This window comes from Orbicella faveolata, unplaced genomic scaffold (assembly GCF_042242905.1).
Source record: "Orbicella faveolata isolate gen_17 unplaced genomic scaffold, um_ofav_v1 contig_1, whole genome shotgun sequence".
Classification (NCBI taxonomy): Eukaryota; Metazoa; Cnidaria; class Anthozoa; order Scleractinia; family Merulinidae; genus Orbicella; species Orbicella faveolata.
Genome location: NW_028301536.1, coordinates 6962683 through 6979664, shown reverse-complemented (window position 1 = coordinate 6979664; position 16982 = coordinate 6962683). Strand labels below are relative to the sequence as shown.

Here is a 16982-nt window from a genome sequence, read left to right as displayed (position 1 = left end):
ACTACATGGTAGCCAAGCATGTCCTTTCACACCAACTTATATTCCCTACGAAAAATGAGAGAATATAATTCATCACCTAACTACCATGGATATCCCTTACCTTCTAGACTAAATTGGAATTATGGCCGACTACAGGTCGTGAGGTAACCCAAGGGAACACTGGTGACGAAACAGCAAGCTTTGTGAGGGACAAAAATTATCTCTTTATTCTGTAGTATCTCAGTTTTTCCAAAATTCATGAATCGGATATGACAGCAACAGTAGCAGCAACAACAAAAATAGGACTGAAGGGGTTTGCTTTGGGGATTGTGGGTTGGAGCAGGATCCCATTAGCAATGGTAACGAGCTCCTGAATGGAGGTGATGGGTAGGGGTGGGATTAGCTGGGCAGCTATTCCTCGTCGTCGTCGTTGTTGTTGTTGTTGTCAATGTAACCAAAAGTAAACAAAAGTTTGCAAAGATCAAAAAAAGAAAAAAAAGCAAAACATAGAGCAGCAAAATAAATTCGAGTGCTTATCCAAGGTTAAAGACTTTACACAGTTGATTCAGGAAGGTTTTCATTCCAGGCTACAGTACAAATATCAATTCTTGTCTCTGCGCATTCACTGAAAACGAAATAAATGAGAAAAAAATAAGGTTAAATATTTTATCAAGTCACATCTGCTACAGTTAAATTGACTTCGATGATGAAAATCCTTTAACATCGATGTTGTAAGAGCTTCGAAAGTTTCAATAACGGTATTCAAGAAAGTATTTGTAAATTGTGGAGCGTTTCGAAAGTATGTTTTGTTTTTATGTGTGGATGCCGGTCGTTTAACGTAAACCCTAATTAGAATACTCAGGTTAAGGGTAACCTTCTGTCTTATGCTTAGCATGTGGTTACTCCAAGTATTATAGTCCAGCGGGCTGAAGGCACTATGCCACAGCGCCTCCCACATTGCCAACAGGGATATTATACCTTTTTTGAGTAAGGTTGTGGCGTTCTGCAACTATATTAAGGTAGTTTATATCCGGGCAAACGGCTCTCTTTAAGCGCTACGGAAATAAAAAAAGGGGAAGAAATCACTTTTTCATTCAAGCATAATGAAGAAGTTAAAAATAAAAGATGATTTTACTGCAAAATATGTTCTTGCATATCGTAAAGTTGGTCGTAGCCAAGCGCAGTTCCTAAAGCGAGCTAGTCTAATAACAAGGAGTCCAAAAGCAGTTTCTCCCGCCCATTTTTTGGACCCTGTATGGTTGTAAAACTTTTTGTAATATAATGGCGTATTTTGTCATAACTCGTGACCAGGCTTCGTTTAGCCTATTTTTCTCCCGGAATTTTTTTTAGTCCGATGATTGGTTGAGAAAAAGACTTCGTGAAGTAAAATTACAAACGATTATTTGATTCGGTTTTCCGTGATTTCTAGAATTATTATTTCCAGATGTTATCAGCTGTTGCCTGCGTAGCGAACGTTCCTGACCTTTTGACGCTCAATATTTGAAGGCTTCGCGCGGTCAAAATGAGGAAAGTTCTAATTCGCACGGATACTCTTACAACGCAGGTTTTATCATCTGAGGCCTTCGGTTCTTTTCGATCATATTCACCTTCATAAATTCTTCTAATACTTTCTTGATTCCCTAAGTGGGGTTTTTGGCATTTTTGCAGCTAAATCTTTCACTTTTTTTTACTGTATTTCGTGCAAAAAAACTTCTAAAACCATCTTGGCGACCCATATTTCAGAATTTCTAGGTTGTTGTACCTCTCTGAAGGATCCCTTCGGATGGAATATCTCGTAGATTGCTCGAATCGGCATTGCCAGGAATGATAAAAGAGGTAAGAGCCACGCCACAGCCTGGGCCCAGTCCGGATAAACATATTCACCATATGTGATTTTACTCCACTGTGTAACACTTCCCAGAAAAATGAACTGTGAAAAATGGAAAATAATTACTAAAACACGAGTGGTGATTGGCTTGGGAACATGTCCCATGCGAATGTTCTAAAGTGTATAATTAACTTTGTTTCCAGAGTTTTTTCTCTTCAACGTCAACTTTGCTTTGCAACAAATAAAGAGGAACTCAGTGAGAACATTCTGGACCTAGTGTTAATGTGAGAAAGTGTTAACCAATGGAAAAGCATCAGTTGTGATTGATATCATCAAAGCTGAATCTTTTCCACTTGCTAACACTTTCCATGATGAAAATAATTGGTGTAACAGTGGCCCCGCGCTGATTGGCTTAACAACCTGTCTCATGACAGAATGTTCCATTATGTCATTCCCAGGGCTTAAGTGAGAAAGGGTTAACCAATGGAAAAGAATCAGCTTTGATGGACATCATCGAGGATGATTCTTTTTACTTGCCAACACTTCCCACGATAAAAATAATTGGTGTAACACATGCGCTGATTGACTGAAAAACTTGACCCATGATAGAATGTTCCATTATCTGCTTGTTCTCAGAGGTCTTTCTCTCAAACGACAATTACTAAGTGGAATTCATTTGGATTACGGTCTAATCTATTCTTTTCACCTTATAAACAAAGCTCTCTCTTTTCTGCACATCTATTTTATTGCGCCCCAAAACACGCATAACGTTTTATCTTTTTCAGTTTCACTATCAATCGACCTTATGCTACATTGGTAGTCTTACCACTCCAACGATAGGTGATACGAACTTCCAGCAGATTATGAAATACATATTTGGTTTCTTGCCGATCATCGATTTGATGTTATTACAGAACTTATCCACGCCTGTAAAAAGTAGAAATTTGAAAACGTTATAAGGGCGAATGGAACCCCTAAATAACTCTTTCACTCTTTAGATGAAGTTCAATACTCTATTCAAAATTTGAATTATAGATAAATAGCCACGCAGAGATAATATCGTATAAAGAATTTATTATATAGATACAAGTGTTTTAATAGAAAATACATCACTCGTAAAATTCATACCAAACCACATCCGGGACTCGAGTGGCGTATTTTCCATATCCTCACTAGTGAACATATCGATGATTTCACTGATATCAAGTTTGTCTCTTAAATTGTACTTAAATTCGTTGGTGTATGATCGAAACATGTTCGGGTCTTCCTCGAAAGTCTTCGGCAATCTTCAGCAATTGTCGGAAATCTTCGGAAGTTTTCGGAAAATGTTCGGCAATGTTCGTGAGACCTTCGGACAAGTTTTGGAGAATCTTCGGAAATTGTCGGAAAGTGGTCGGAAATATTCGGAAAATCGTCATATTAACAAATTGACGTCAGTTTTTTATACATCTGTCCTTATTTATGATAAATTGCGTCATAACATTGTCAAAGTTATGACGCAGTTTATCATCAATAAGAGGAAAGACGCATAAAAAACTGACGTCAATTTGTTTTTTACAATAACAAGACTTCAAAATGGTCAAATGACGGGAATAAATGCGGGAAAAGACGCCGTAAACCTGCCGTAAACAAAGATAAGTGAATTTCATTCAAAATGACGCGAGCATTGTCAACAGCTTTTTTCGCTTTTTGATTGGCTACTCAAAAAAGTCCATAAAATTTCATTGGTAAAAAGTTGACAGTTTGACAGCTGAAAGTTGAACTTGAAAGCTTGCATAAATTAAAATTTTATCCGTCTGTACTCTTGTTGATGATAAAAATGAGCCAATCAGCGGGCGAGAAATTAGAAAGTTATTGTAAAAAACGCCTTCATCATTATGTCTATAGAGTAAAAAGAACAATACACGTTAGCTCGACGATATGAATTTTGTTCTCGTGGCAAGAACAATATCTCACGAGTGAGCGCAGCGAACGAGTGAGCTATTGTCCTTGTCACGCGACCATAAAAGTCATATCATCTCGCCACCGTGTAATTTCCTCTATGTATTACACGGTAGCGCGGAGATTTGAATATATGACTGTTTGCAGAAACAACCGTTAAAAAGCGGGAAATGACGTCATCATTATCTTCTCTAGTATGAAGTAAATATGCCACTTGGGTCCCGGATGATGTATTTGCCAGTTAAACAGTCGTGTCTATTTAATAGCAAGACACTTTTCTCTACACAAGGTGTCAATGTCTGTTCCTAATACTGCCTATTTTTCTGAATTCAGCATATAACGTTACAATGCAGAAAAAGCTGAACAAGTCTGTTGCACAAAATCTGGGTGTGCATGATCTATATGACCTCAGGTTCATAGAACCTGAGGTTATTCTTATTAGCAATACTATTTTATTTATTTATTTATTTATTTATTTATTCCTTTATTTTTTATTTTCTCGGAGAAATTAGCTATACAACTACTCTTGTAAATCCGAGGTCAAATAAAAGTGATGTATGTATGATGTATGTATGTAGAGAGCCAATTTAGATGTTTTTTTTTTTCATTCGTAATGAATATTCAAGATGACGGCCACAGATGATCATCAAATCACACATGACGTCACCAAGATTGAAACCACCTACCATATCCCCAGCTGACTGCGACAGCCTCAAAAATAACCATAAAGATCAAAGATAGACCGCCACTTTGGCTGTCAAATATATTCAGCACGTAGATGCCACCCTGTTGAAAGTTAAAAGTCAAATCAAAGCCAAAACATAAGAGTCTGTAAATTACAACTACAGGGTCATCTGCTGCTAGCAACATAGAAGAATTGGATTAGAATGTGACTCTAAGCATTGTCAGTATTGAACACTTCCACATGCAGACTGACACATCTACTGAGACATGCAAACGTTGGCAAGTTTTATGTCTTTCAACAGAAAATACATTGTTTAACTGATGGGTCGGCTTATACTTTACCTTTAGCAATTAGAAAGGTCGCAAACAAATAATTTGTCATTTTTCGGTTTTTGCTTGTCAAATTACGCGTGATGTGTTTTAATAGGTACGTAAATCACAGAGAAAGGATCCTTTTGCAACATAACAAGAGACAATCAGCCTGTATTCACAACGAGGGCATACCGGGTAGTTTATAGATATTTACATACATTCCTTGCAAATGATAGACCTTTGCACAGATGGAGCCTGAATTTGAATAAAAATACATTACACATCCTAAGCCTCGTGTTGATGTTTCCAGACAAAGGATTTTTCACATGAATGTGAGGCTTAGGATGTATAAGTATTGTTATTCAAATATCGGGGCCGTTTATGCAAAGGGCCTATGATAGGACCAAACAGTCCGTGGCCTAGTTGTGTACATACCTGGGTGACACAAGACAGTCCGACAAGATATTGAATGATACACAAGAAAAATAAACAAAATCCTTTGTAAGGTCGCAGTTTGGTAAACCTGTCCATCAAAGCTGACATAATGGTTTCCGTGAACACAAACTACAAAGAAATGATGACAGGTTTAGATAAAAGCGTCACAGTAAATTTTAGGTGTACATTTTCTATAAATAGCTAGCTAGTTCTTTAATTCGTGAATTTGCACATTGTTTATGCAAACTTGCTTGTTCATTAGTCGACTAATTCACTCGGCAGCGACAATTGAGAATACCCAATTTATCAACACACGCCGGTAGGAAGGAATTTAAAACATTTTTAACTGTTACTCCCTCTTGTCTGGGCTTATTTTTATACTGATAACAACATAAAACCACCTGGAATTTTGGTCTCAGGGTTGAGCTCTGATGTCTATTAAAGGGAAGATGGGGTGCTTGCTACTTGTACCATGAATGGTAAAAAAAATCATGAAGCGACTTTCAAGTCATGACCAACTGTACGGGGCACGTCAATCACTACTACATTATTCTAATTCCAGTGTAAGCCTATTGTTTATTAGCTTGTAAGTTTGTAAGCTGACTAAGGATTGCAAGGGAGAAAATCTGACGAAGGGCACTACATCATGGTTATTGGCGCCACTTTCTCTCTCAAGCCAGGAAATGTCAGGCTAGTTAGTATGAGATTAATGTTCTCAAAGTGTACTCAGAATACATTTTTAATGTTGTTCCGTGTTCTTAACACTAACAAAAAGGATTCTAACAGGGAATGCAAGAGGCAGAGAACAAGCACTGTAGTAAGCGACCGACCGAATGGTAGTATAAAGTTACGCCTCTAACCTGACTGTCAAGTCCAAGAGTAAACAACATGAAGAAGAACATGACAGCCCACACTGAAGCACCTGGCATTTGAGCAATGCTTTCTGGGAAGACCACAAATCCGAGTCCAGGTCCTAGAAGTTAACAAAAGACAGCGTTTGAAAACCGAAAAAACATTTTAAGCAAAATCTTTTTTTAAATAAAATTACCAACACGTAGATTATTTGTGTCTTCTGGTGTTGGCTTCTATTTTCATTTCTAGTTAGAGCCTGAGCTGTTGTTTGTGCCGCGGAGCTGTTGAACGCCAATCTGATGTCGAAGGTGATAATTGAAAGGCTGTTCACTAACAAAGACTGAATTAAGAGTTGGCGACAATTCTAATTAGTACACATTGCTTTGAAAAACAGTTCTCTGTACATCAGGACGCTAGTACTAAAATTCTGTATGCTAACGGTCAGTCTAAGTACTTGAATCGAAACTAACTCAGTAAATGTACTGTCCCGCAAGACAGTCGGGACTCGAGTGAACACGTGATAATTTGCTTGGAAACGTTTGTTTTAAGTTTGATGGCAGACATAGAAAGCACATAGTTTTCAATTTCAGCTGTTAGTCACGGAATTTCGAGTTATTTTGGACAAAACACAAATTGCCTTGTAACTGAAGGAAACCTGCTAAGATAGAAGTACACTAGAAAGATAATAATAAACCATAAAGAAACGAGGATGGTTTAGGATTAACACTGAGTACAAAAAGGATTAACACTGATTACAAACGACGAACGTAAAAAAATAACTTGAAACTTTTCAAGATGTACAAACCGTGACGTAGTCCTTTGAATGGAACACTTATATCTATACCACATCATTTTAAGGTTGCTGAATTGCTCATTTGCACTGCTTACCGGAAGAAACCACTTCTGACACTTCCTTATTAAGTGTGTGAGCCATGAAGCCAATCACACTGAAAATGGCGAATCCCCCAAACAAGCTTGTCATGCAGTTAATTGTTGCTACAACCATCGCGTCCCTGAGAACAAAAGGAATACACACCGTGAAATAGAGAATTAAGTGACCTTTTTCAGCTTCTCAATTAAAATAAGTACGCGTGTAAGGTTGTATCACAAAAATTCCAGACTGATGGCTAACTTAACTTCACAGAGATCTGTTTCTCTTGGTGTTTCTGGCTAATTCAGGGTTATTGACAGAGGTACGAAAAATTAGAAACTTGCCCAGGATTCGGCTGAGTTAAACCAGCAGAATGGAATATCGGAGAGGAAACAAAATCTCTCTCGAGCTTTCGATAGAACGTTTATATCTTCAGTTTGCCACCTACCTTTCACAGTTGTTATTGAAGCTATTGTAGCTAGCAAAAGTGACGAGGCCTCCGAGGCCAACACTCAGGGAGAAAAAGATCTGCGAGGCAGCATCGATCCACACCTAAAGGAGGGCATTAGAAAGAGTACAAAAATTGTTCTGTTAATATCATGGGTGACAAATTACTCCTTATATATGGCGCGAAATTTCAGCCTTAATTTTGTAATTTACAATAATGAAGTCAAAAACCTACGATTGTGAGCGCAATTTGTCACTGATGAATTAGGGAAATAATTTCATGCCACTTGCGCATTCCCTTTTTGAGAAAACGCAAAACAGAAGTAAAGTTCTTTCCCAAGATCACTTACTACCAAAGTAGTCTCTTACTGATCCAAAAATTAATTGAGGAATACTACAGGCGGGTGAAGCAATCATCTTAATCATCAACACGAGTTTGATAAAGTTCTTTCCAGCTTAAATCTATCTTCATTGGAGCAAATCAATCAGTGCATGCGCATAAGTCATCTTACCTGTGGCTGCAAAAGTTTGCTGAAGTCAGGTTTGAGGTAGAATATGATTCCATCGACTGCGCCAGGAAGAGTGACCCCCCGGACAAGCAGGGCGAAGAGCACAACGTAGGGGAAAATCGCTGTGAAATAAGCAACCTGGAACGGGAGGTGAAGTCGGGTGATAAGTTTTTTAAAGCATGACCATGCAGCTTCAGATACCTACATAGAGGATAGCCCTTTAGATTTAAGAAAGATTTCTGAACTCAAATTGGGAAGGTGACTAACATATAATTGATTTTTCATGACTTGATATAGTCAATTTAGACAAAATGTTATGACAAGAAATCAGTTCTAAGTCATTCAAAACCATTTTAAAAGGGTTCAAATTTCATGCTTGGTGGAACAAAGATTAATCCAACCCAGAAAGGACAGCCTGAATCTAATTTTCAACGGTTGGCGAACTTGGATCGGTAAATGGACGAAATCATTGGAATCCAAACCAGCTAGACTCATCTGTGGATGTTCCTATTCAGTGCAATATACGATCATTAAAGCAGTAGACCGTACTCCAGAGGACAGAATGCGTTGAGTAAAAGACAGCTTTGATGAAGAAACCCTTACACTCTTAATTACATCGTTAGGTTTTAGTAAGATGCTTAATTGTTCTTCCGTTTGGTCGAATACGTCAGCTGAAAACATAAAGAGATGTCAGTCAAGTCAAAACTTTGCCAGTAGGATCGTCACGAACTCTAGGAAATACGATCATGTAACTCCTCTACTTCAACACTGGCTATCCGTTAAGCAGCTGTTACATCATAGGGATTCTGTACTAACTTACAAATGCATGAATGAACTCGATTCTGAATATCTAAGCAAGGAATTTATCAAGCATTCTAACGTTCATACCCGTGACACTCGAACTTGTGACGCGGGGAGTCAGTACGCGCGCTGTGATTGGTCAATATAGCGGGCTGTATTCTCCTGTGCGGCCCGCTAAAATTTAAAGTTGGTTTTGTTGCCAAACTGTTTCGTAATTTATTGCTAAGTGTTCTTAACTTTTATAGCAAGTGAAAGTTTAAAACTTTCTTATACTCTAAATTATGTAATAAAGCGTGCTAACGAACTGACTCGTTTTGCTTTCGAGGTGCGTCAGAAATTTGAAGCCTTTGAAGCCTTTGAACCATTCAGAGCGTGCGTAGAATCTCAGTTATTTTATAAAGTGTGGTAAATAAAGTGAGAGATCTACTCTGATGGCAAAAATTGGCCACAAAGGACTGCAGAATAGGGTTATTAGAGGCAACATTTTGTGTGTTAGATTTACCTTGCCAGAAGATTTGATCCCCTTATAAAGGCAACAGAACACAGCAGTCCAAGCGATCAACAGACAGATGACCAGCGGCAACCGCAATTCACCTGGCTCATCAATACCACTTGAAATAGCAAGAATATAACGCCTGACAACAAGAAGATTAATTTAACGCGATTAGTGGAAACTGGAATAAATATTGTTGTTGCTTTAGTCTCACATCCGACGAACTCTAAAAAGGAATTGAATAAGAAGAAACAAATGAAAAATGTGTATTACGTTTCGTATCCAACAATCAGAAGTGAACAGTTCAAAGTTGCATTCAATCAAAATCCAATTATATGATTTCGTCGTTGCTTTGTGGACGTTAGACTAGAGTTTTCTTGATTCTTGTATTCGCTCTTGATTTCTGTAATGACCGGTTTCTAGTGTTCTATGATTACTTTTGTTTTAGTTTTAGAACAGTGGAGCTTACAGAAAACAATAAATACAAACAAGCAAACAAACAAACAAACAAACAAACAAACAAGGGCATCATGCAATACTCACTCCCAGAATTCCTCACTAGGAGATGTAAGCTTCATTGTACAGTTCAACGGCTGACCGATGGAGGTGCAGTTGGAGGTGAAATTCCCCCAAGCCTCACTAAGAAAAGAAAATTCGAATTAAGACAACAAAGAAGTTTCGTTACTTGGTTGCTGTCAAGGCTTTAAACTGTCTGGCAGGACAGGGTGTGCTAAATTTTTTCTGAGCTACTAGAGGTTTTGAAAAAGAGCCCTCGTGTGAATTTTCCTTTAATTGTTCGGACATGCGACATTCCGTGTTTAAAAATAATTCAAAATCTGCCGAACATATTTTAGTAAGCCATGGACGATGATTCATGCTTAGAAATCATTCTGAAAGTTTCACCACGGGCTGTACAATTCACGAAAATTTTCGAGAATTAAATCTTGGGTCAAATACGATTGGAATTGGCATCTCTTTTGCAAAATAAAGAACAAAATGGAATTAAAAACATGGAAAAATTCAAAAGAAATTCACGGAAATCCGACAAAGATTTAAAATCCGACCTATTATGTGTGTGCGTGTGGGGGGGGGGGGGGAGGGGAGGGGGGGACTAATATATTCGCTTTACGAGCCCAACATCTCTATCCCGGGCATAACTATTGCTTACGGCCGTCAATCCTTATGCCAGTAAAAGCTTTCCGCGCACGATGAAAATGCACACCCAGGTATTTTCACTCTGTTAATTCTAATTTCTGCGACTAGATGCAGTATTTTCGTACCTGCAGGTTGCAGTGTTCCAAAAGTTACCGCAGGATTTCCAGGGTACCTCAAGAGTTAATGAATTGTACAAATATGAGATGCTCCACGCTATTACCACATTGTAATAGATAGAAATTAAAAGTGACGTTATCACCATGGCAATTCCGAGACCTGCAAAAGATCAGAGGTTTCGTATTTAGCGTCCGGTGGTAAGATCTGTTATTTACTTCGAAGATATGCAGTAAAATTCTCTCTTGGTAAACTATAGAAAACCTGAGCACCGCATGAAAGTTCAGCTTGATATCTTCCATTCTACTTGTTCTTATAAACACCTTAAAGTTCGAGCTACAATGTGTACAGTATTATAATCACCACCAATAAGGAAATGATAATACATTTTTAGTATTTCATCATGGCCCTTAATCAAGTACCTAGTTTTTAGTGCAGAGTGCACTATTGGGATGGTTATGGGGGTTGCCTGCCGCTAAGGAACTAAGGCGCTATGGCGCTATGGCGCTAAGGTGTAAACTTTAATGTTTGTTTAATTAATTAATTTCAATTAATTAATTAGTCTAGAGGCAAGGAAGTAATGGGAGTAGGGTGGGAAAGGTACATGTGTACTCTACGTAAAACACATTCCATCGCCGTCGCTTAACTTTGAACATCGAAAAGCTATATATTTGTTTCAGGTAACCCCTTGCTCTCCTTGTGGTACCATTCTCCTTAGAACAAAACTAATTTGCCCTAAATGCATGCGTAGATTAGTTAGGGTTCGTGGCTTCTATATTAGGTGAAGGATACATTGCATACGGAATCACGCATAAATGTTGAGTGGTTTTCCTTATGGTAGAGCTCAACATGTAAGACGCATGCGTTCTAGCATTGTTAGTGTTATACACTATCTTTACACGCAGTATTTTATATATCGTGTCATGTGACCAAGGACGGCAGTTATTTTTCAGGTAGCGCCAGTTGTCCCTTTTTATTGCAAAAGTGAAACGTTACTGTGGCTGCGTAGCTTTTAGAGTTACAAACAGGTCGGTTCAACAAATATCATCTACTGTTTTCAATCTACAATAGTGTGCTTGTCAGAGTTCAAATATATTGCTTCTCCTTAGCGACTTGTTTATTTCTTGCCTTAATTGTGTCTGTAAGAGAGACCAAAAAGTTCTCAAGTTAGTGGCGTTAATACTCCGCAAATTGTGAATTTGTAACAAAAGAGACCAGGAAAATGCTCAAATATTGCTGCAGACGCCGTGGCACCTAATGAAAGCGCAAATTAATTTAATCAGTCTTTGAGGAGACTCATTCATATCGGCCAAGTAGCGCTGTTTATCTTCAATACTTTTCGTTGAAAAGCTTCTCAGCCATCAATATCGTTGTGTGTTAATTTTGAATTGTTTTATTGTTAACAACAAAGGTGGCAACAGAAAAAGAAAGTGGCATTTCGTGACTATCTGATAATTAAATTAGTTCTTGTTCATCGGTAAAAATTTGCATTTTTAGTAAAACATCGTCTCTGTTCCGTTTCTTCATCACTACATTAGATATTTAACTTTCTTTCATTTATCTCCAAAAAACAAGGACATCTTCCGTATGTTTTGGAGAAAACAGGGGTTTCATATTACATGGCTTTGCGAGGAAAACAAAAGTATCAAGTTACAAAGTTGGCGTGAAGAGCTAAATTGTCACGTTTGCTGCTTCAGCGTATTGTTGAATTTAAAATGAACGAAAATCAACTTAAAGCACCAGTAGTAATTAATTTGTGCGTAATGTTTGGACCTTGAATGAAAATACAACCTTGAAACATACACACTGCAAAGGGGAAAAGCCGTAGCAGACTACCAAGGTAGACACAAACCGGAAGTGAACCGAGTAGGGGTGAGTACTTATGGGACTACTGTACCAGAGCTATCAATTGCGCTCTGCACTATCTGAGATTGTCTCACTAGTTTCATAATTCATAGCACTCCTAATCTAAACCAAAATTATATGAAACATGTTATGTTTGCAAGATATCATGATTGTCTCTTGATGTTTGCGGATATTTTATATGACAAACCTGCAAGGACGGGGCAAACCACTGCCCAAGCTTTGACAGGACCGAGGCTCAGGTATTGTCCCAGAGCCAGTTCAAGATAAAAGAGTGGAATGCCACAGGTTATCAGGGTCAGGAAATATGGAATTAAGAAAGAGGCTGTGGAGGAAAAAACGGAAAGATAAGTGGAGCTTATGTTTTAAATTAATGGTTGGTGTTAATCGTTTTATTAGATCCAGACTGATGAATTGAAATCATTAATGCTGAGTTGACAATCGAAAGGTGAGTTCACATTACATGGAGCACGTCATTGTCGCTGTTAATGAAACCAGGTCAAATTTACGATCTCTTTGACTTAAACTGTCCACAGACCCTCTGTTTTGTCTTGAGTCCGTCGAGATCGCAAACCTAGCTAAATATTAACCCGGCACGTGGGAAGTGAACGAGCCAAAACGCGAAGGGGATGGGGAGGGGAGCTGATTTGGGCTCTTGCCAAGAAAATTAAAAACAAAGTTTCGCCTACTACTACACACTAAGCCGGAGAAATTTGAAAATGTAGCTTTAATTCTACGGTAGGCCTACCGTCCACACTAATCCGTCACGAAAACGTAGCTTTTCAAAAACGCTGTTCAAACCCGAGGAATTTGATAACGCAGGCTTTGCATTTAGTATGAACGGAAAACATATTGAAAACGAAGCTTTTCGAAAACGATGACGCCACGATAATCATGGTATTTCCCTGCCGAGACTTCCTCAAATCCAAATCCAAATGATCGTAGCCTGCTCTCGGTCATGAGTGCAGACGACGAAAAAGCGGGCGCGCGACGAGTGGGGTCTGCAACCGTCCCCACTGACCGAGAGCCTGGAACAGGCTAAAATGACCATTGATTGTTGCGTTTTCAAATTTCTCCCGTCTAGTGTGGACGGGAAACATTTGATGTGTTTTCAGGGTGATAATGCCGTTTTCAAATTTCTCCGGCGAAGTGTTGATGGGGACTTAATGAGCAAAGCCTCATTCCCCGAAGAAAAAAAAGCGCGCGTTAATATTTTAACCAAGGACAACCGCGCTCTTCGCGCTCCAGTAAATAATTATATTGGCAATATGACAGACCTAAAATATTTCATGAATTGTAAGTAAAAGTCCCGAGAACGATAAGAATTATGCGCGATGCTTGCTCTTTAGTTCTAAACACTTCTCTCTCGCGTTTGCCTTCCGTTGGTTGTTTTTCCTTAACAAACGCAGTTGCCGAAGTTGTTTCTGTTTTAATTTGATGAGTTTTGTTTTGTGCTCGTTTCCTACGAGAGGTTTACTCGCGTTTGTCGCTGTTTTCGACATCTTCCCATCGTATGTTCCCAAGTACTTGCGGGCGATGACATATTAGTCAATGCTCATCATTGTTCGGTTACTTTTCGCATACGCCTTTGTTGGGATGTTTTTCATTGCTTGCCTCCTAGTGAATATCTTTTGTACTTAAGTTTCAAATACATCTTTTTTTTGCGTGAGTAACCGTTACCGCTAGCTAGTTAGATGTTCAAGCCATGCGTGGTCCGTTTGGATATCTTCTCGCGCTTGTCACTGCCGGTTCAATGCTTTTCCTCGCTTGCCACCCATTAGTATTTTGAAACGTACCACGCCTCCCAGCGTTTGGAGCAGTGTTCATGTTTTCCAACACTTACTACTTTTTGGTCATTTTTTCGCGCTTTCCACCGCGCTTGCTAATGTTTGGACACTTTTTACGCTCGCTACGTTTCTGATGTTTTCGCACCCTTGCTACACTGTGGACGTCTTCTCGCGCTTTCTGTTGTTTGAACGTTTTTCACCGCTTGCTACGGTTTGGGCGTTTTCCACGCTCACTACTTTTCTACGTTTTCGCACTCGTGCTTCATTCTGGACGTCTCCTGCCGTTTTCTGTCGTTTGAAGTGTTTGGACATTTTCTACGCTCACTACTTTTGTATGTTTTCGCACTCGTGCTTCATTCTGGACGTCTCCTCGCGCTTTCTGTTGTTTGAACGCTTCCGCGCTTGCTAGTGTTTGGACATTTTCCACGCTAACTACTTTTCTACTTTTTCGCACTCGTGCTTCATTCTGGACGTCTCCTGCCACTTTCTGTCGTTTGAACGTTTTCCGCGTTTGCTAGTGTTTGGACGTTTTCCGCGCTCGCTACTTTTCTGATGTTTTCGCACCCTTGCTACATTATAGACCTCGATCTCTTCGCGCTTGCTGCCGTTAGGACGTTTTCCCGCGCTTGCTATTCAGTTTGGAAGCTTACCTGTTTTTGTTATTGTTTGATGTTTTTCATGCTTTCTACTGTTCTAAAGTTTTCGCGCGCTTGCTACATCTCTGAAAGTTTCCTCGCGCTTGTGGCCGTTTGAAAGTTCCCGCATTTGCTCTGAAGTTCTCGAGCGCCTGCTGCAGTTCTGGATGTTCGCGTTTGCTTCGCGGCTGTTTTAAAGTTTTAAACGCTTTCCGCGTGGATGTTTGGCGGCGTTAACTACTTTCTGAAGTTTTCGTGCGCTTGCTCCATTTTGGTCGTTTCCTCGCGCTCGCGGTCGTTTTGAACGTTTTTCCGCGAAAATCATGTTTTTGTAAAATTTTAAAGTACTTTCCATCACCCGCGACTTCTAAAGTAAGAAACGCATATTATTTATAATAGGCTAGGTTACCTCCGCCATGTTTATAGCATAGATAAGGAAATCGCCAAATATTGCCGAGGCCCACAGCATATCCTATACAAGAGAGAAGAAACTCGGCTTTCTTATGCCACTTCTCGCGTTCCTCGCTCGTGTTGGATGTATCAGCTGCCTCAGCTGTCTCAGTTGTCTCAGGTATCGTTACAGTAACGGGGTGAACTTTGTTTTTCGACATCTTTAAGTCTCAAGCTTTGTTTTACATCTGAAGACAAAACGCTCCGGGATGTGATTTCAACAAAGTGACTTCTGTAAATGACATCATAAAGGGTAATGACATAACTAGCTTCTGACGTCACAACAATTAACTAATTAGTGTAACCCTAGAACGAGAAAATAATTAATTTAATGCTCAGCCCGGTAAACTTCCGAGCATCACGTATAAATATTGTCATTTGTAATAAAATTTTTTTCCGCCTGAAACCCCATGCAAGGGGATACACCGCAAGAGACCTGCACGACCTGGGCAATAAGATGTTTTTTTCAATTTTCAGAATAAAATAATCAAATAAGCAAGAAGATACAAATTTAGTAAAGCGTCATCGTGCAACGACGTTCAAAAAGATCAATATAATAAAAATAAATTCAACTAAAAGTATCATTTATTATTATTATAAGTAAAAAAAAATTATCTAAAATCAATTTAATAAATTTGATTGCGCTTTCGGGAGGCACGCGCTGTTCAGAACCTCACATAAGGCCGAGCCTAGAATATTAGGTTACACAAGACGATTTGTAATTGTAACTTTTTGGATGAAACATTGTTCCGTAAAATTAGATATCCTAAAATAATCATGTAACATAGCTCGCTGGACGATTTTTATCACACTTTTTTGTTCTAGCAGCATTAGTTCATGGCTCCTAGACAAATTTTGGTACACATTGCGTTGTGTCTTTGTGAGGTCGCTATTTTTCAATATTTACCAGGTCACTTTCTGAGAGAAATTGTGACAGCAACTTATGAAACACTCGCATAAACAAAAAGATCGTACAACATAAGCTTCAAGACAAGGGCCTGTAGATAAATCTCTCAATTGTTTTCTTCTCCTGTTCAGAACATGCTAGTCGCTACGTAGAAGACTCTTTATGGAATTGCTCCACCATATTTCAGATCACTACTGGAAGAACGAAAAACGGCGTACAACCTCAGAGGTACCCTTAAATTAAATCTACCAAGAGTTACTACAATCTCCTATGAATTACAATCGTTCAGATATGTTGCTGCTCAATTAAGTATGGAATACATTGCCTGATAACATAAGAACTTCTGAATCCCTTATTCCTTTTCGAGACGCCTTTTCTTTTTTATCTTTTGTTTTTATATGTATACTTTTGTAACTTTGCGTCTTGAATAAAGAATGTATGTATGTATGTAAGCGCGCTATTCACAATATTACTGTGTAGATTTTTATATTTTTAACAGTTTTGTCAATTGGTAAAAATAGTTACATCTTGCTGTCTTTTGCTAAAATGAGAAATCTAAATTTTGTTATTTTAAAATTGCAATGAAAATCAATTCCGCTTCTCGGCGTGAAGCGCGTTTCTCGATCAAAAAAGCAAGTTAAACATTTCGTGACAAAGAAAACCATGCCAGAGCCAACGTGCCGTGTAGCGGTTTTCTTTTGCATGGGGCGTCTATGTTATTTTTCTCAGAAACTCGCGTGGTTTTTTTTAAACCTTTGAAAAAGAAATAATGAAATAATAACGATTGTTTTGCTTACTATCTTAAACCACGAAAGAGCCTTTCTATACAAATAATCACTTTCGACCGGTCATTATTTATCGCCTATGGGATGGCGGAGGATTTTCGGCTAAAGACAGTAACATTTAGCTGATCCTCCAT

At 38.8% G+C, this 16982-nt stretch overlaps 1 protein-coding gene across 1 annotated transcript; it reads right to left on the bottom strand.

Annotated features, from left to right (window-relative positions):
• Nucleotides 1–179: 179 nt before the first annotated feature.
• Nucleotides 180–15317, bottom strand: LOC110042350 (sodium- and chloride-dependent GABA transporter 1-like). The gene is made up of 15 exons (XM_089276484.1): nucleotides 15116–15317; nucleotides 12475–12609; nucleotides 10433–10583; nucleotides 9696–9791; nucleotides 9162–9294; nucleotides 7862–7996; nucleotides 7351–7454; nucleotides 6920–7044; nucleotides 6040–6152; nucleotides 5180–5308; nucleotides 4435–4534; nucleotides 2634–2734; nucleotides 1742–1909; nucleotides 958–1034; nucleotides 180–604 (listed from the first exon to the last, which is right to left on the bottom strand). The coding sequence occupies exons 1-15, from the start codon at nucleotides 15315–15317 to the stop codon at nucleotides 532–534; spliced, it is 1842 nt and encodes a 613-aa protein (XP_089132610.1). The 3' UTR covers nucleotides 180–531.
• Nucleotides 15318–16982: the final 1665 nt, after the last annotated feature.